The sequence below is a fragment of the Sciurus vulgaris genome, assembly GCF_902686455.1.
Source record: "Sciurus vulgaris genome assembly, chromosome: 3".
NCBI lineage: Eukaryota > Metazoa > Chordata > Mammalia > Rodentia > Sciuridae > Sciurus > Sciurus vulgaris.
Window position 1 is genome coordinate 154,575,297 of NC_136463.1, and position 18,549 is coordinate 154,593,845.

Genomic DNA, 18,549 nt, shown 5'->3' on the forward strand with positions numbered 1-18,549 from the left:
TTGTTTTCGGGTGTGCATATATGAATGCAAGCAGCCGCCTTTCTGATGTCGAGCTACTTGCACTGATAAGGAGAAACTGCTGAAGTCATGAGGCTGCTCCAGGCAGAGCCTCATGTGAGTCATATGGAAGCTCCACACTGCTGACCTCTGGCAAAAAGGGAGTGAAGGAGGACAGGAAAGGCAGAGCGGGAGAGGTTCAAGTGCGGGTTTTCTCCTTGAACCTGGAAGACTATGGGTCAAGAGCTGTGTGCTAAGAGTCTACAGCCTGGGTGCAGCTGCTATCACCGCTCCGAGGGAGGCGAGGCACACAGCTGTCGGAGGAGTCAGCCTGTGACCATGGAGGCTGCATTCCAGGTATTTGTATCCCCGGAGGAGCATCCTTCTCTATTGATAAACCAAGGAGTCCAGACAGACGCTCCCTTTCTGTAGCAGAGGTCTGATTCCTTCTGCGGTAGGTCGAAACCCATAAAAAGAAAATTCTATTAAAGTCACAGAGAATTTATAGCTGTAGTTATCAATTGTGGTGATGTGCTTGTAAACCAAAAGGGAAAAGTAATCCTTGACTTTGGGCTGCACGAAACTCCCCTTGACTTGAAGTGGAAAAAGTGGTTCTTCTCTTGAAATCTCCAAGGTACTACATTGCAGAGCTGAACAGCTGCAGTATTGGTTTGCGGTGGATTCAAAATTTCAGTAATTAGCTCATGTCTATTAGCCATGCCGTGCTAGAAGACTATTCCTCTAAAGTGATAAATTACATAGACATGTGGGGGGGGGCGGGGGGGCTGAGTTAGAGGGAAAAAATGGAAAACATGTATCAAGGAGATTCAGGTTAACCTACGCATTAAAGATAAATGTATTCAAGTGAAGAAAGACTGTAGTATTTTCACAGATGATACCATTATGGTGGGGTTATTTTGGATCTGACTTCAGAAAGGTGCCTTTGGGGATGTAGGAAGAACCTTCATAAACATATAAAAGAGCGAGAATTAGGCAAATAAAGAAAAAAAGCAATGGTTTTGGAAGGCGCTGATCTTGACTTTGCATAGATTTTGTTCATGCGCTCTTTTTTCTCTAGCTAACAGACCTAAAAGAAGCATCAAGCTCCATGACTTCATTTCACCCCAGGGGAGTGCAGGCTGCTGGTGCCCGGAAGTTTGAGAGTAAAAGGCCACGGAGTAATAGCGATTCTTTTCAGGAAGAGGATCTGAGGCAGGGTTTTCAGTGGGTGAGTGAGCTGCTGAGGTTGATCAAGAAGAATTTAATGTGAGCTTGTCCTGGGAAGCTGGTCCTCAACTTTCAGGGCAATTACTGAGTGGGCCTTCCCAGGTCCACTCTGGCAATGCTGTTTCCCTTGAGGGGGAGAGGAGTCCACATTAATAAAAGTGCTCTTTCTGTCTTTTCCATCTCTCATCCCTCCCCTTCCCTTCAAGCAGAGGAAGAGCCTCCCTTTTGGGGCAGCCTCGTCTTACTTGAACTTGGAGAAGCTGGGTGAAGGTTCTTATGCCACAGTTTACAAGGGGATTAGCAGGTGAGTTACTTGCAGTTACAGGAGACTTTAAAAGATGAGGGCCTCACCCCTCCTTTTACATTCTAAAGCCAGATGACACACCACAGAAATTCACAGCATTTGGAAGCTGTATAAGATGCCAGGGCCAACAGGGAGAGAAACATGATGATTTAAATAGCCTTGAAAAAAAAAATAAATCTGCCCTACTCCAATTAAAACTAGCTCACTAAAATGTTTATCAGCCTTTCCTCTCTTTTATTCAATTAAAAGAAAGTAGACTTTCTCTACTATTGACCAGAAAGAACGATTACTGCCTGGTGGGGAACACAATTGGTAAGGTATTTCTAAAGAACTTTTCATATATGAGTCCCAATGATAAAGTTTTGCAATTGTAATTTATTGAATTTGCTGCTTCATCTTCCATCTTGCCTTCATATAAAAATCTGAAGTTGGTTTCTGCAAAGTATGGAATATGTGAAAAACTATAAATCCTTAGTTTTCTATACTTGCGAAATATGCAAATGACTGGAGAATAAAAACACTGCTTCTCCAAGACAATTACCCATTTTGGAAAACTGAATTCCATTGCCTTTTAGGGAGGGAAAGTTGGAAGATCTTATTTCTTTCATTTATGTTACCCTGATGGAGAAAAATAATGGCTTAACAGTGCTTAAATGTTAATTTTAGAAATGTAAATACTACAAAACTAAATACTTATTATTTATCTTAATGTTTTGTGATTTTTATGATTTTTTTGCTTGTTAAAATAAGATTGTAAGGGAAATACAGTTTTAAATATATTGTATAGAAGCAAAATTTAATTCATGTCTGCAGATTATCCTAGGAATTGATGATATGAAAAAATCTCCTTCAAGAAATTCACCCCAGGAATAGGATGAAAAGCGCATTGGAAATACGTGTTCAAGTCCACAGGAATATAAGCAGAGGTGTACAGCTCACTTGAGGATTTATAATAGAATAAATAAAAACCTGATCACAAACAGTCATCAAGGCAGACCTGGGTAAATAATCACCATAGTGTGAAATTGTATGCAGCCGTCTGCGGTATGAAGTAGATGTACTAATATGAAAAGATGTCCAGTATTTTAAAAGAAAAAAAAGCAAGTTACTGAACAATACGTACTCTTTGATCCCTTTTAGAAAAAAGCACTCAGATGTATTATACATATATAGGTTTGTATGTACATAGAAGAGTCTGGGGAAATACACAAGAGATTAGTTATTTCTAGTGGTTGAAACTGAAGCAGGGAAACAAAGATCCCTCTTAAACTTTTCCCTTTATTCCCTACCACAAAGGCATTACATTCCTAATATAAAAATATGTTCAAAAATACCATAAAGATAGATGCCAAAAGGTCATTTGATAAATTCAACATCAATTTCCAGTTTTCAAAATTCTGAACCAAACAGAAATAGAACAATAATTTCTCATTACCATAAGGGACATTTCAAATCACAGTACATATACTTTTCTGTTAAATTATAGACTTTGCTGTGAAGCTTGAAATAAGAATGACCATTATCCATCATTGATTAAAAAAAAAAAATCGAAAATAATTTTTGTATGTGATGGCATTGTCTCCCTAAAAAAACTAAGAGAATCATCTAAGAAAATATTAAAAATAATTTTAAGTCTGGGGAGATAGCTCAGTTGGTATAGTGCTTGCCTTGCAAGCACAAGGCCCTGGATTCGATCCCCAGCACTGTAAAAAAAAAAAAAATAATAATAATAATAATAATAATAATAATAATTTTAGAAAAGGTGATCAGTTACAAAAATCAATATACTTATCAAAGATGTCATATGTATTGGAAATGACTATGACTATTTAGAAAATATAGTAGGGAAAATTACTCTGGTAATAGCAAAAAAAAAAAGTGATTAAAAAGTGGGGCAGGATTTATATAAAGATTTACTAAGGGACATAAAAGACTTAAAAGTCAGACAGTCATTCATTCATTCTACTAAAATTTATTAATTTTTCTATACTGTAATATTATGTACCACACACTACGTAAGCTAATAGGAAATATATTGGGAAACAAAAGAGACAAATATCCCTGCTCTTATGGAGTGTGGTGGGAGGGAGATAACCAATGGACAAATCAGTAAAATCCTGAGTTTGTTGAAAGGTGAAGAGTGCTATGGAGAATGAAAATGGCCGGCATGGTGGCGCACACCATAAGTGCAGCTACTCAGGAGGTTGAGGCAGGGGGAACAGCTGGGCAATGTAGCCAGACCCCTAAAGAGAGCTGAGGAGGTGGCTCCGTGGTGGAGCGCCCCTGGGTTCATCACCCAATACTTTATAGAAAAGAAAAGAATGAAACAGGGAGAGAGACAGCCAGAGTTGGGTGTTGGATTGCCATTTTAAATAGGGCCCCCGAGAGGCCTGGCTGAGGAAGAAACACTTGCACAGGAAACCTGATGGAGGCAAGGAGTGAGCTGTGTGTAAGCACGGTGGAAGTCTGCTTCAAGCAGGGGAGATCACAAGAACAACAATCCCTGAGGCAGAGTCAGCCCTGGTATTGGAAGGGACAGTGGATACAGATGAGGGCAGGCAGGAGGTGGTATGTGTACACCAGGGGGCTGCATAGGTTTTGTGCAATGACCAGTCCAGAAACTGTTTTAAGTATAGGGTATTTGAATCAGAAATTCTAATTATGGGACTGGGGGTGTAGCTCAGTGGGAGCGCACTTGCCTAGCACGTGAGGCACTATGTTCCATCCCAGCACCACATAAAAAAATAAATAAAATTTAAAAAAGGTATTGTGTTCATCTACAACTAAAAAAAAAAATTCTAATTGTGCAAAGATGTCAGTAATTCTCTAACTTCAAGTTTTGATGTATTCTAGATACAGTCAATTCTTGGGGGATTAGACCCCCTCAGGCACCAAAACTCATGAATGCTCAGCTCTCTTATATAAAAGGTTGCAGTATTTGAGTATAAACTCTGTAATACCTAATACAATGTAAATGCTATATAAGAAGTTGTTATATTATATTATTTAGGAAATAATGACAAGAAAAAAGTCAGTACATGTTCAGTACAGACACAATTTTTTTGCAGATTTTTTCAATCTGCAGTTTAACAAATGAAGAACCTACAAATACAGAAGTCCAACTGTATATTCTAAACTACAATAATTAAAATTATGCAGCACAAGTATAAGAAAAGACGGATCAAAGCAACATGGTTTTGAAAAGTCCAGAACAGGTATAAATCCAAGTATCATTAAAATATAATATATAACCATGGTGGATTAAGGAGTAAATGAAAAAGAAACATACAAGAACTAGAAGAAAAGATAGGTGAATTCTGTGTAACTCTTAGGCTGGAAAGTTTGTGTCTAACACTCAAATCAGAACCCATGAGGGAAGACAGGAAGTGTCCATGGTGCCCCATATATCCAAGTATATTCTAGGGAGCCCCAGTTCTGAGACACCTTAATAGATGTTTCATTGAACCAGTTATGGCCAAATCAACTTGGGCAACCCTAGAACAAAACCAGATTTGATTCTTTATTATAGATTCTTTCAGCATTTAAAAAATGTCAGTGTATACTGTGACCTTTTAAGAATAATTAAGACTAAAAAAGCACAAAGCATTTTCTAAACGTATTTGGCTAAAAAACTTTTCTTGGGGGAGAGTGGGGTAGAATTTTACAGAACCAGGCTTTAAGTAGAACATTTTGGAAAATCCTGAATGTTATAAAAATCTTTTTAAGTTCAAAATTTTAGGACTAGAGATAGAATAGAGCACTTGCCTAGCATATTTGAGACCCTGGGTTCAATACTCAGCACCACAAAAATAAATAAGTAAATGAATAAATAAACCTTCAAAGACATTATAAGGCAAATTAAAACAACTGGTGAGAAGTATATGACAATATTTCAGTTTAAAAAGTGGACAATTTAGGGAAACACAAAAGAAATAGAAAAGACTTATGAAAACTCAGTTCTATAAGTAAAGGAATTAAAATGTGATCACATTTTCCACGTATCTTATAGGCCAAAATGTGAAGATGAAAGCGAAAAATCCAAAACAACAACACAAAACTCACTTTGGTGAGGATGTGCCAAAGTGACATGAGAGCCAACTGAAAGAGCTTTCAAAAGACAACCCTGCAAAAATTTGAGAAACAAAGTAAAGTAATATTGAATTATAACCCAAACAATAAAATACCTATGAGTCCATACTGATATAAATAAATGGTTCAATAAATTAATAAATAGGAGAAATAAATCTCCCATGAAGAATTCCAAACAGTTCTCAAGGAGGCAGATCATAGCTCCCAATTCCTTGTATGTAGTGATATTCATCCTGAAGTACAGAATGGAAAGAGGAAAGAAAGAAAGAGTAACTTCCCAGGAGAGAAACCTGACAAATCCTACCTCATCCAGGTGGTTAAGATCCACATCCAAGGACATAAGTCAACCACAATAGGTATCCCAAATATGATATGAAGATGGTTCCTTCCCAAACTCATGATCCCAGACCAATCATAAAAAAGGCAGAAACATCCCAAGACAGGGGCATCCTATAAAATACTTGACCAGTACTCCTCAAAACTGCCAAGGTCATCAAAAATAAGGAAAATTTGGGAAACACTCACAACCAAGAGTGACTGAAGGGGATGTGACAACTGAATGGGATCCTGGACAATAAAAAGGACCATTAGGTATAAACTAAAGAAACCTTAATCAACTCTGGGCTTTAGCTAATAATAACTTAACAATGTTGGTCCAAGATCGTCTTTATTTTTCTGTAAATCTGAAACTGTTCAAAAAAAAAAAAAAAAAAGGAAATCTAAAAATACAAAAATAGAAACAAAAACCTGTCCAAAAAATACAAAAGTAGAAACAAAAGCCTGTCCAATGTTAGCAAAGACGTGATACCATCATTGTGTGATCACTTAGTGAAACACTTAGGAAAGGTGAATTCAAGTCAATGAAAACATGCGCACTGAATACCCTTTGACTTAGCAATTCCACATCTACCTAAGGAAATAATAATTCGGGCTGGGCAAGAAGATTATAAATGTGATCATTATAGTGTTTTTATAATAGTCAAAAGCTAGAAACAATTTGCAAGCATTTGGAAATGGCTAAACACATTTAATATATTTACATGATAAAATATTAGGCCGTTATTAAACATCATACAACACAATAATGAATGATATGAGAAAATGTTAAATGGAGAAATATATTACTAACAATATGATATGAATCCCACTCTGTAAAAACAATATTAATAGTTGGTCGTGGTGGTGCAGGCCTAGAATCCCAAGTACTCTGGAGGTTGAGATAGGAGGATCACAAGTCGAGGCCAGCCTGGGCAACTCAGCAAGACCCTGTCTCAAAATAAAAAATGGAAAGGGCTGGGGATGTGGCTCAGTGGTAGATTACCCCAGGGATCAATCCCCAGAACCCCATGAACCAAACAACCTGACATATTTATAGCTGCATTAAAATCTCTGTTCTGGGCACTTGGCTTACATCATGACCAAAATAATGAATAAGGGGAGAATGGAGGAAGAAGGGGGAGAGAGAAAGAATGGTGAAGCCCGAGCAGATCAGGCAGCACTTAAGAGGCTATTGTAAACATCTGGCTATTTTGTGAATGGAAAAGTGACTTGTTTTGATTTTGATTTTAAGAATATGCCCCCAGTTACTCTGTTGAGTATAGATAGAGGGAGTACAAGTATTTAAGCAGGGAGATGATTAGGAGTCACTACAAGAAGTCAGATGAGAAGTAAGGATAGGTTAAATGAGTGCATGAAAGGGAAATAAAAAAAAATCAATGCATGTCAAAATATTATAAGGACCTAGTATGGTGGTGCACACCTATAATTCCAGTGATTTGGAAGACTAAGGTAGGAGGATCGAAAGTTCGAGGCCAGCCTCAGCAACTTAGCAAAGCCCTAAGCAACTTGGTCAGACCCTGTCTCAAAAATTAAAAGGGCTAGAGGTGGTAGAGCACCCCTGGGTTTTATCCTCAGTAAAAAATATATATATTATATATAAAATGTATATATATATTATATAAAAAATGTATCTCTATATACATATATAATGAGGGGGTTGATTTCTCTGTGCTTTTATTTTCTCCAAATTTTTCTGTAATGAACACACACCACTTTAGTAGATGAGTGCTTTTTAAATATATAAATCATATATATGATATATATTGTACATATATATATAAAACTTTTTGGAGATAATTGTAGATGATATGCTGGAATATATTTTGTCAGAAAATTCCTTTTATGAAGTCATCTTTATATCTTGCTGCTTTGAACCATGTCAATAAGTGAGTGTCATATTTTCCAACCCCTTTTCTAGGATAAATGGACAACTAGTGGCTTTAAAAGTCATCAGCATGAATGCAGAGGAAGGGGTTCCATTCACAGCTATCCGGGAAGGTAAGAACAGGAAAAGCAGACTCAAGAGATCTATTTTGATTCCTGGATTTGATAAAAAAAAAAAAAAAAAAAAAAAAAAGCTTTGAGTTTATCTGTCTGGTTTTTGACATTTGTGAAAGTAATATATCATTACAATTTTATTCTCCATACCAGTTTTCTGAGAGTACTTACACTACTATTTTATTATTTATTCTTGAGGATGTTAAGATTCAAAACTGTTATATCACTTGACCAAAACTATGAATTCAAAGAGGGTTTTCTAAATACTTTCCATGTGTTTGGCCTGGTGCTGGTTGCTAAAAGTGTATCTATACAATACCAAAATATTCATATAAAAAACACACAAATTATTAGTGGAGAATTTGCCTAAACATAGCATGTTTCTTTCATCATAGTTGAAAAGCTCTTTTGGGAAGGCATGTACTTTAAGTGTTGTGTCTGTATTTCCTTTGTGCCTTAGTTGGTTTAGCAAGTGAGGAAAGATGGATTTGGGTTTGCATGGAAAGTCTACCATTACTAGTGATTTGGTGTTGGATAGATTACCCAAGACTAAGTTTATTGTAGAGAGAGGATAATAGTACATATTTCACAAGTTGCTATTGAGGATTAAATAAGAATGTATATACATACATACATACATATATGGCATTGATCACAGAGTCTGTTTTCAGACTTCAAATGTTGGCTCTTATTATTCTATTCTTTCTCCTTTCTTTTAATAATGTCTTGTTAAGTATCGAGATAACTAATAATTTACACCATAAAAATTGAAAAATCAGGTTTAGGTAGGAGGATCACAAGTTTGAGGTCAACCTGGGCAACGTATCAAGACCCTGTCTCAAAATAAAAAATAAAAATGCTGAGAATGTGGTAAAGCACTTATTTAGACTAGGTGGGGCCCTGGGTTTGACAAGTAGTACTAAAAAAAGAAAAGAAAGAAAGAAAAAAGAAAAAGCAGATATAGTGAGAATAAATAATTAAAAGTACAATTTAGTACAATTTATCAACTTTTTCACATGGGCCATTTGAAATGAAGTTGAGATTACTGTCCATTTCAGCAAAAAAAAAAAAAAAGAAAAAAGAAAAAGAAAGAAATCCACTTACCTAGCTTTACTTTCTCCCCTTTTTATCTTCTTTACTGAGCATATATTATGTGCAAAGCACATTGCTGAGTGTGGTGAAGGATGAGAAGAGAAAAGCCCAGTCTTTTTTCTATGTGGTTTTCCATCTTAACAGAGCAGATAATTCAAGGAACAAGTGTGTAAAAGTCCTTGTAAACCAAGATGAGAACCAGTGGTCTCATTCTGGCTAATAGAGTCAGGAGATTCTGAGCTTGGAAGAATGGGTTATGTAAACAGGCATGGAAAAAGCTATTCAGCAAATGAGTTTATAACTGAATTTGATGCCATTTTCAAAGTCTTTCAGAGCCCCTGGGGAATACATCATTTTAAATTTAACTGGAAGGGCCAAATTGCTGTCGGCTTAGCCAGGGACCCGTCCTGGTAGGATCAGGTGCATTGTGGGGAACGCATGGTTTTAAGTGTGTAATACCATGGAAACTGCATTTACTGATGTAATTATTAGTGGCCCCCATGAAAAATGATCATATTTGGAAGAGATGTGTCGATAGGTTAAAGAGTATTTCTGAACAGAATAGAAATTGCCAGGTCACCCTCCTTCAGGGATGGGATCCAGGCCCAGGTTCATGTCTTTCTCCAGGCGTGGCCTTTGTGAGCATGATGGTGTAAGGCCAGTGTTGCTTAGCTTTTGCTCACAGCCAAGTTTTTCAGGTGGACATTTGAGGATAACAGTGAAATCTTTTTGCTGCATTTGCTAACAGATGGTTCTCAGCATGGTTCAGAAAAGCTGGCTCTGCATTGTTCTATATGCTAAATGTTTCTTTCATTGCACATTTACCAAGGAGCTGCCTCTCGTCACAGGTGCTTACAATTACATTTAGTATTGAACTGAGGACATTCTCGGGTGGTTTTATGAACTTCCCTTACTGAAAGTTTTGCTTGCATAATAATAAAAACCACAAAAGGATTTTTGACACATTGGGAGTTGTTAGGCTTCCAGTTTTCCACAATGAATGCTTCTTTTTCCACCAGTGTAAAAACTTGGAGTCCTGGTCAGAGAGGCCTTCTCCCCTCAAGATGTGAGGCCTCATTTAAGAACTTTGGCACCATCCCATTTGTCCCGTAAGAACTCTAAGGATGTGCGCCCAGGGAGACAGGAGGTTAACTGAGTAGGGCTGGAAGGCAAAATAAGAACAGCTGGAGTTCATTAGTTAAAATCCAGGGTCACTAGCTAAAAAGGCAACCGAAAGCCATGTGCAGAAAAACAGAGTAAAAAGCCTTGAAGCAGGAAGCCAAAGATGTATTGAGGAGGATTTTGCTACATGAACAGTCTCTCTATATATTATGGGAAGAATATGTGTGGCAGTTTATTAGTCTGGTCAAGTGCAATACTGTTTGTTTTCATTTAATTGTAACATATAATATTTTGAAATTAGCAAAAGTATGAATAGTACTAAGGGAAACATCTTAATTCAAGTGCCGGGTCCTTTTCACATCTCTTTCAATCCTCTTACCAACCTTTAGAGATAGGTATTATGATTGCCCTGCAAGACGAAAACTAAATCTTTCTGATCCAAAAATCCACAACTTTTTATGCATTCTACAAATATTCATTGAGCACCTACTATGGCCAGGCACTCTGCCAACTGCTAGCTACACAGCAATGCACAAAGTAGATAAGTTCCTTACAGTTTTTTTGCTCATTAAAAAGATCAGAAGCTTTCACGAAAACTTAGAAAATTCTTCACAATTGGCTCAAAATTATACTTCAAATGTTTTTTTTCATAACTAGGAGAAAATACTTTTCTTTATGTTTTTATATCAAGATGAGATTTCATCTTATTAAACTCTTTATCCATAGTTTAGTAATGTGCCTTAATTTGATATTTTTCTACAAATGGTCAACTTTGATTTAAATCTAGGGCCTTCAATCATTACCAGTATTTTCTTAGGCAGTCCTGGAACTAACCTTTTCTAAGAACCAGGCACATAGCCCCTTGATAACCAATTTTTAAGACCCCTTATCACTGTAGGGAGTAAAATGTGTGATTTTTGTTATAGAGATGAAAGAATCTGAGTTTCAGAGAGGTTAGATAACTTGTCTAAGGTCACAGAGCTAGTGATCAGAGTTATTAGGTATTAAAAACTATTTAAAATCTTTTCTACTTTATTATATAAATTTGGAAATACTTTGTCTAAGCATTTTTTTTAGCAAGAGTAAAGGTAAAAATAGAAATCTGTTTTTATGATGTTCTCTGTGCAAACATTAAGGAAAATGCGGAAGAAACATTTTTAAGGAAAATAATATTGTATATTTAGCAATTCTATCATTGATTCTACAGCACCATTTTTAAATTGGGAAGTTTCAGCTAAGGATCTTTTAAGACCATTTGCTGGTAGAAAACATTACAGAGTAATTATTCCCAATCCATACATGAGAAAAGTGAGCCAAAAATAGTCTAAGGAGCCTTGCTGAGGTCATGAGGTGAGACAAAGCAGGAGTCTGATTAGAATCTCTGAGTTGTTCCTGGTGTGGTAGTGCATACCTGTAATCCCAGATAACTGAGAAGCTGAGGCAGGAGGATTGCAAGTTCAAGGGCAGCCTGAGCAATTTAGCAAGACCCTGTCTTCAAATGAAAACGTTGACAAGAAGTCTGCCATTGAATGCAATCAAATCACATCACAGACAGCAAATTCACACATACATGGTTATGTTTTTATAAAAAAAAAAATGAAGGTATGTGATGGGGATTATAATTCCTGAAAAATCAGATGATAATTTTTTTTTTGTATCAGGGATTGAACCCAGGGCGCTGAGCCATGTGCCCAGCCCTTTTTGTTATTTTTTGTGTTGTTGTTTCGAGACAGGGTCTTATTAAGTTGCTTAGGGCATTGCTAAATTGCTGAGGCTGAGCTGAAACTTGTGATCCTTCTGCCTCAGCCTCTCTATTTGCTGGGATTACAGATGTGCGCCACCACACCTGGCCAGATGATAACTTCATATCTGACATTTATCTTAATATTTATCTAGATCATATCTTTTCTTGGAATGTATAACTTGACTCTTGACCTTATTTGAGGCTCCCAAGTCAGAGAATATGTAACATGGGGGACTATAACCGCAAATCCCACCCACATCTTTTTATCTATTTATTTATTTTTTGGCCTCATGCTGGCTACGTCGGAGCCCTACCACTGAGCTACACCCCCAGCCCACAAGCTCTGTTTTATTCACTGTCTAGTGGGAGTTGAGGTGGGCTCCCTTCTGGACTCCTCTGTAAACTTGTTACAAGTCCTGGTCTTCATTAGTTCTCAGCACTTATTGAGCATTCCAGGCCTGTGCTCGTCCTAGAGACGGGACCCGTTCAATCCACATCCACAGAGCCCACAGTCTGGAGAGGACTCTGACCTGTAGGCACTCATTACAAACCGCCCGGGACTTGAGAGGCAGGCTTGTTCTTCTTTGTCACCATCTTCCCCATTTTCTTCACAACTGAAGCAGGACAAGGAAGAGTCACATCAAGATATTGTGACCATTGCACTTGAAAAGCATTACCTTTTCTAAAACTTCACTGAGCTGCAAAACCCAACAAAATGGGCAAAACCAAGATATCAAATATTCATTAATCTTAGTGAGATGAAAGCGATAATTGAATTTTGAAATAGCTCACATGATCATATTACTGTATCTAGATTTTTAGATAGCTTATGAACTAAATCAAAATCAACCATGGATTGTTTATTTTTCCTGATCTTTGGGATTATGTTTCTTTTTTCATGTTTCTTCTGACTTTCTGGATGTCTTCATGATCAACCCAGATAGATACATATAAAATTCTTACAACAATTTGTGGTATGGCTTAAATACTCAATGTACATTAGCTATCATCATCATCATCATTGCAAAATTACTTAATTCATTTTTTTCTTTTACAGTGCTGGGGGTTGAATCAGCACTGTGCATGGCAGGCAAGTGCTCTACCACTCAGTTATACCCACATCCCTAAAATTACTTCAGAAGCACTGTATAGCTTTATGGTAGAGCATATTCTTAACATGTGTGAGGCCCTGGGTTTGATTCCAGACCCTTACCTAAAAAAACCAACCAAACAAACAAATAAACCCCATTGTGACTTGTTTGGAGCTATAAGCATCCCCAACCCCATTTATTTTTGTGTCTTTTCTTTGAAGAAAACAAAAATTATGCCAGACACAGTGGTGCAAGCCTAGAATCCTAGCTACTGAAGAGGCTGAAGCAGGAGGATCACAAGTTAGAGGCTATCCTGAGCAACTGAGACCAGTCTCAAAATTAAAAAAAATTAAAAAATAAAAGTAAAGGACTAGAGAATGTGGCTCAGTAGTAGAGCACCTCTGGATTCAATCCCCAGTTAAATAATATATAAATAAATAACACTTGAAATATAATTATGAAAACAGCAATTTTACCAGAATCAGAATGTTGATTTTAGGATCTGTCTCCCTTTCTCAGTTGAATTTTCATGCCCAAAATGTTTAGTCTGTGCAGATGTCCTTGAAATTGAAAGAAAGAACATTCTTTCCTGGCTTTAAGACTTTCATATTTGAAGCTAAGGGCATTTTTGGTCCTCTAGTGGATATACAAATGCCACCATGAGATACAGGCTTTAAACATCATGTGTTCTTTCACACCAACTCCCTGTAAAATACTCAGTAAAATTCAGTTACTATTTCAGTAGTCTTGGGCATTAAAAAAGTAGTAAACATGGCCATAAAGCAGAACATTCCCAAATGTTAGATCCCATCTAATTGAGGGAGATGACTAAAAGAAACAAGGAATAAATGCATCTCAATCAGAAACACTCTCTACTAGTCAACTCCACATGTACGAGTGATATTAGGTAGGTAAGGACAATAAAGTCAACAGTGAAATTTATTGATAACATATAATATAACAGATGTTGTTCTAGGCACCATGGATACAGCAAGAAGCAAAAAAGATAAAAGTACCTATCATTGATGAATATTATATTCTCAAAGTTCAAGACAGACAGTCAACATACATGTGCTCATCTACACATATCTGCATGTATGCATTTTATGTCTGGTGGTGATAAGTGCTATGGAAAATAACAAAGCAGGGTGCAGGGATAGATGCTTCCTGGGGTGAGAGAGAGTGGAGAGCTGCTCTTTCATCTACAGTGGCCAAAGAAGCCTAGACCTCATGTGTATCCAAGCAGAGTCCCAAAGGAAATGTGCAAAGAACTGAGGAAAGAGGGTGGCAGGTGAGAGGACAAACCTGAGACTTCAGAGAAGATTTGTGTTTGCAAGTGTCCCAGAAACAGGTAGGGGCCAATGTGGCCAGAGCCTCGAGCCAGGGTGGGAGTGTGAAGTGATACCAAGGAGCGATGGGCGTAGCTGGAGGAGCAGGGGTGGGGCAGGCCAGAGCAGGGGCTTTGGATTTCACTGAGCGAGGGGAGAGGTCACTGCAGGGGTTGGAACAAGGAGGGAGATGCCCAGACTTTCACTGGCAAGGGATTCCAGTGATGGGCTGTTCTGTGGAAAAGAGATGGTAGGAAGGGAGGCAGGAGCTGGGAGACCAGTTAGGTGGCATTTGCAGTAGTTCTGCCAGGATATGACGGAGACTTGGCTCAGGAAGCGGGCAGAGGACCTGGCCAGTAAGGACTTCTGGAATGTCTTGAAGGTCTTGCCAACAGATTTGCTGGAGGTTGGATGAGGGTGTGGAAAAAATAAAGTGGAGAGAAGTTGCCATTTGCCAGAGTGGCGAACCTTCATAAAATGAATGAATGACAAAAATATTTCTGCAAAGAAATTGTGAACTGAACTCGTAAACTAATAAAACTAATCAGACAAATATAAATGGAAACAGAAATGGCAACTGGCACTCCTACTAAAGTAAAATGATCAAGAAAATTACATAAAGATTTATATCCCTGTTAGCAGTAAGCCTCATCCAAGTAGATATCGTTCCTTGAGCGTTTTAGAGAATGATAGTTTGAAGTCATCATGACTAATAAAACATATGGTCATGATTTTTAAAATAAGCATAAGGAGTTTTAGTAATACAATTAAGACTAAAATTGCATTAAAAATCTTAATATTCTTAGCAGTGTCAGTTTTTCCATATCCTTTTAAATTCTAATTTTTTTTTTTTTTTTTTTTGGTGCTAGGGATCAAGTCCAGGACTTTGTGCATTTGTGCATGCTAGACAAGAGCACTGGACCACTGAGCCACAGTCCCAACCCCTAACATCTAATTTTGATATATGCTTTGTAGTGTGTGTGTGTGCAGATGGATGTGTGTATGGAGAGAGAAAGAGAGAGAGAGAGAGAGAGAGAGAGAGAGAGAGAGAGAGAGAGAGAAAATTATGAAATAAAAAAATACCCATAAAATACAGGCATTCTCAGTGGATAGTCAGAAGTCATGGTTATAAATACAGAGACTGTTGAAAACTCTAGCAGAAACATACCATAAGCAAGACTTTAAGACTGGATGTAGGGGTTTAATAGGTTCAATGTGAAAGGGGGATAGAGAAGCAGACTCAAGGACATTAATTTGAATTTGCCTTTGAATAATACTTTCCATGTACCAAGGGTTCTACAGATGGGATCTGATTCCATCCTCAAATCAACCCTGCAAAGTAAAGTCAGGAAAGCTGATACGACTTTTCATAAGGACTGGCTGCATGGAGACTTGGGTTGAGATACTCTCCAGAGATACTCAGATAGAAAGTGACAGGGCCAGGATTCATGTAGGGCTTCTGGCTCCACAGACAGTTCTCCCTTAAGACACTCAATAAATATCTTGATAAATTAAGTGCTTACTCTTGGCTGAGTGTTGTAATAGGCAGCATCCAAAAGAGAGAGAGAATCATCTCTCTGTTCCCCTCTTTGGTATGGAACTAGAGAAATGAAACAGATGCCTGTAAAACTGTTCATTACATTTATGAAACAGTGCACTTGTAAAAGCAAAATAATACATTTAGTCCATAAGGACTTTGGGAGCAAAAAGTATCAATTGCAGCATAATAGGATTTTGAGCTCCTTTGGTGGTAAGAGGGTCCCAGTTCCAACCAACTTAATAAAGAAGGCACCCTACTTGCCCACAGATCTGATAATGGCAGGTTTGCAGGGTACAGTGGCAATAGGAATCCACGTGTCGCTGCACTCAACATTGGTTTTCTCTGCCTTAATTTTAGTCCTAGGACTGCTGTCACCAGGTGTTGGTAATTTGGTCCTAGCAACTCCTGGCTAGATCCCACAAATTCATCTCTCACAGTGGAAAAGAAAGCAGCACCTCTTTCCCGATGGCACCACCAAAGTAGGGCTCTCCCAGGCCTGGGTTTTGCACCTGTCTCTGAACCAATCATTCATCACGATGGCTGATCTCTGGTTGGGTCATATGCCCACATAGGGCGGAAGTGAAGTCAGCCACATCAGAAGGGCATGGACTAAGTCGGAAGAGGCTTGGTTCCTGGAGAAAAACAGAGGTGGCCCCATTAGACAGGAGAATGGGTGTCAGGAGAGCAAAACAACAGAGATTCATTAAAACAGGATAAAGTTCCCGAAGGAAATAACTTTGTTCCCAAACATGGGTACTTAAGTTTGTGTGCTTGTTTTCAATCTTAGGGAATTCTATACTGGAAGGAAGATGGTGCAAGAGATATGTGAAGTGCAGGTGTATACTACAGAACTTTTGTGCTAAACATTTCCTTTTTTTCCTTCTTTTTTCCCCCAAATGATGGGGGTTGAACCCAGGGCCTCACACATGCTAGGCAAGTGCTCTACCATGGAGCTGCATCCCAGACCTCTTTAAGTCTTAAAGACACTATTTCTTCATTCAGGACACCCTGAGCTGAGACTCATTATCTCTTTATAGTGGCTTTTCTGGCTTTTGCCCTCCTGAAGACAGGGTCTACCTGTCTCAGGAATAGCCTTTCAGCTCTGTTCCCAGTCACTCCTGGCGTTTGGGATTCTTTCTCCCTTTTAAAGGGCTGCCTTTAGCAATCTAATAGTAACCTGTTATTGAAGAAGCAAGAGACAGCCATCCACCCTTTCTCTCCCGTGCCTCCCCCCATCCAACCTTTCCCTCCCCCAAGTTTGGCTCTCTCTTATCAAGTTTGCATTTTCTCCTTTCCACAAAGATATGGACATTCCCTCAGAAAGCCTCTCCACACTCTAATATGACTCCACAAGTCTTGGCCCTATGCTCTCTTACCTGCTTCCCAGTTATAATCACCTCCCTCCACCCTGGTGACCACTAGTGGACTTTGCATTTTGGATATGGGTCTTATGTTGCGAAGTCCTGCTCTATAAGACAGATACTCTATTTCCTGCTCTCCCAGTGGCCTTTCTCTCGCCAGGCCCCTGCTCCTATTGCTGTGGAGCAGGGATGATGAGACTCCCAGAGGAGAGCATTAGCAAAGTGCTCTGAGTGCTTTGATGAAATTGATGAGGTAAACAGAAACAGATTTTTGCAACCACTCTAGCCTGTAAGAATGGTAAGTTGTATATGTGCAGTGATTCACCATTTTAAAAATAATGGACTTTGTCATTTTAAGTATTCTTTCCAGAGAGATTTATTTCTAGCTGTGAGAAAATAGAATGCTTGATTTGAAATGTTTAAAAAATAAATACTGCTCAATAGCTTTTAAAACAGCACTTTCGTTATCAGTGATTGATTTAATGTTTTGTTTAATCTTTCTAGCTTCTCTCCTGAAGGGCTTGAAACATGCCAATGTTGTGCTTCTGCATGACATAGTTCACACCAAAGAGACCCTGACATTCGTTTTTGAATACATGGTGAGTTCTCAAGCATTTTACAACACATGAAGGAGAGGCCTGGTGCTTGTATAATGAATCTGTTAATATTTTATGGCACAGTAAAACTTTCATTACAATGTGGAAGGAGCATGGAAATTTCCATTATATTGTGATTTGTGGAGGCTTCTTGTTACTATATCCACCTGGAGTCCAGCTTCTTTGTCCACTCTTTTTTTTTTTTTTTTTTTTTGTACTAGGGATTGAGCCCAGTGTTGCTCTACCTCTGAGTCACATCCCCAGCCCTTTTTATTTTTTATTTTGAGGGAAGGTCTCTCTTAAGTTGTTGAGGCTGGCCTCCAACTTCCAGTCCTCCTGCCTCAGCCTCCCAAGTGGCTATGATTACAGGAATGTGTCACCACATTTAGCTTCCTTGTCCACAATTTTTGCTGTCTTTTTTCTTCCCATTACTAATAATAAACTAGGATTTTGAATTTGCCTCCTACATAAAATTTTGTACTTAAAAAAAATGTATTTTTAATCACTATGTGAGCAGAGCCCAACATTTATTTCATTGACAATGAAGATGTGTCACAAGATATTTAAAAAAATATATGTAAGCTTATTAAAGAACAACTCATTTGTACTTTTAAAAGGAAAAAAGATTCAAATGAGCAGAAAGAAATCACAAGGCGCACGTACTTAACTGGCCTCCAAGGACACTTGAAGGGTGAAAAATTCCTGTGTTGTGTTCAGTGCC

At 38.1% G+C, this 18,549-nt stretch overlaps 1 protein-coding gene across 1 annotated transcript in view; it reads left to right on the forward strand.

Moving 5' to 3' along the window:
• Positions 1-231: 231 nt before the first annotated feature.
• CDK15 (cyclin dependent kinase 15) overlaps positions 232-18,549 on the forward strand; it is a gene marked incomplete at its 5' end in the record, with an annotated part of 87,501 nt that continues 69,183 nt past the window's right edge. Inside the window, 5 exons of the mRNA XM_079130681.1 lie at positions 232-354; positions 1,076-1,225; positions 1,434-1,528; positions 7,875-7,954; positions 17,737-17,831. Coding sequence (XP_078986807.1) covers positions 232-354; positions 1,076-1,225; positions 1,434-1,528; positions 7,875-7,954; positions 17,737-17,831 — 543 coding nt within the window. The remainder of the gene's footprint in view (positions 355-1,075; positions 1,226-1,433; positions 1,529-7,874; positions 7,955-17,736; positions 17,832-18,549) is intronic.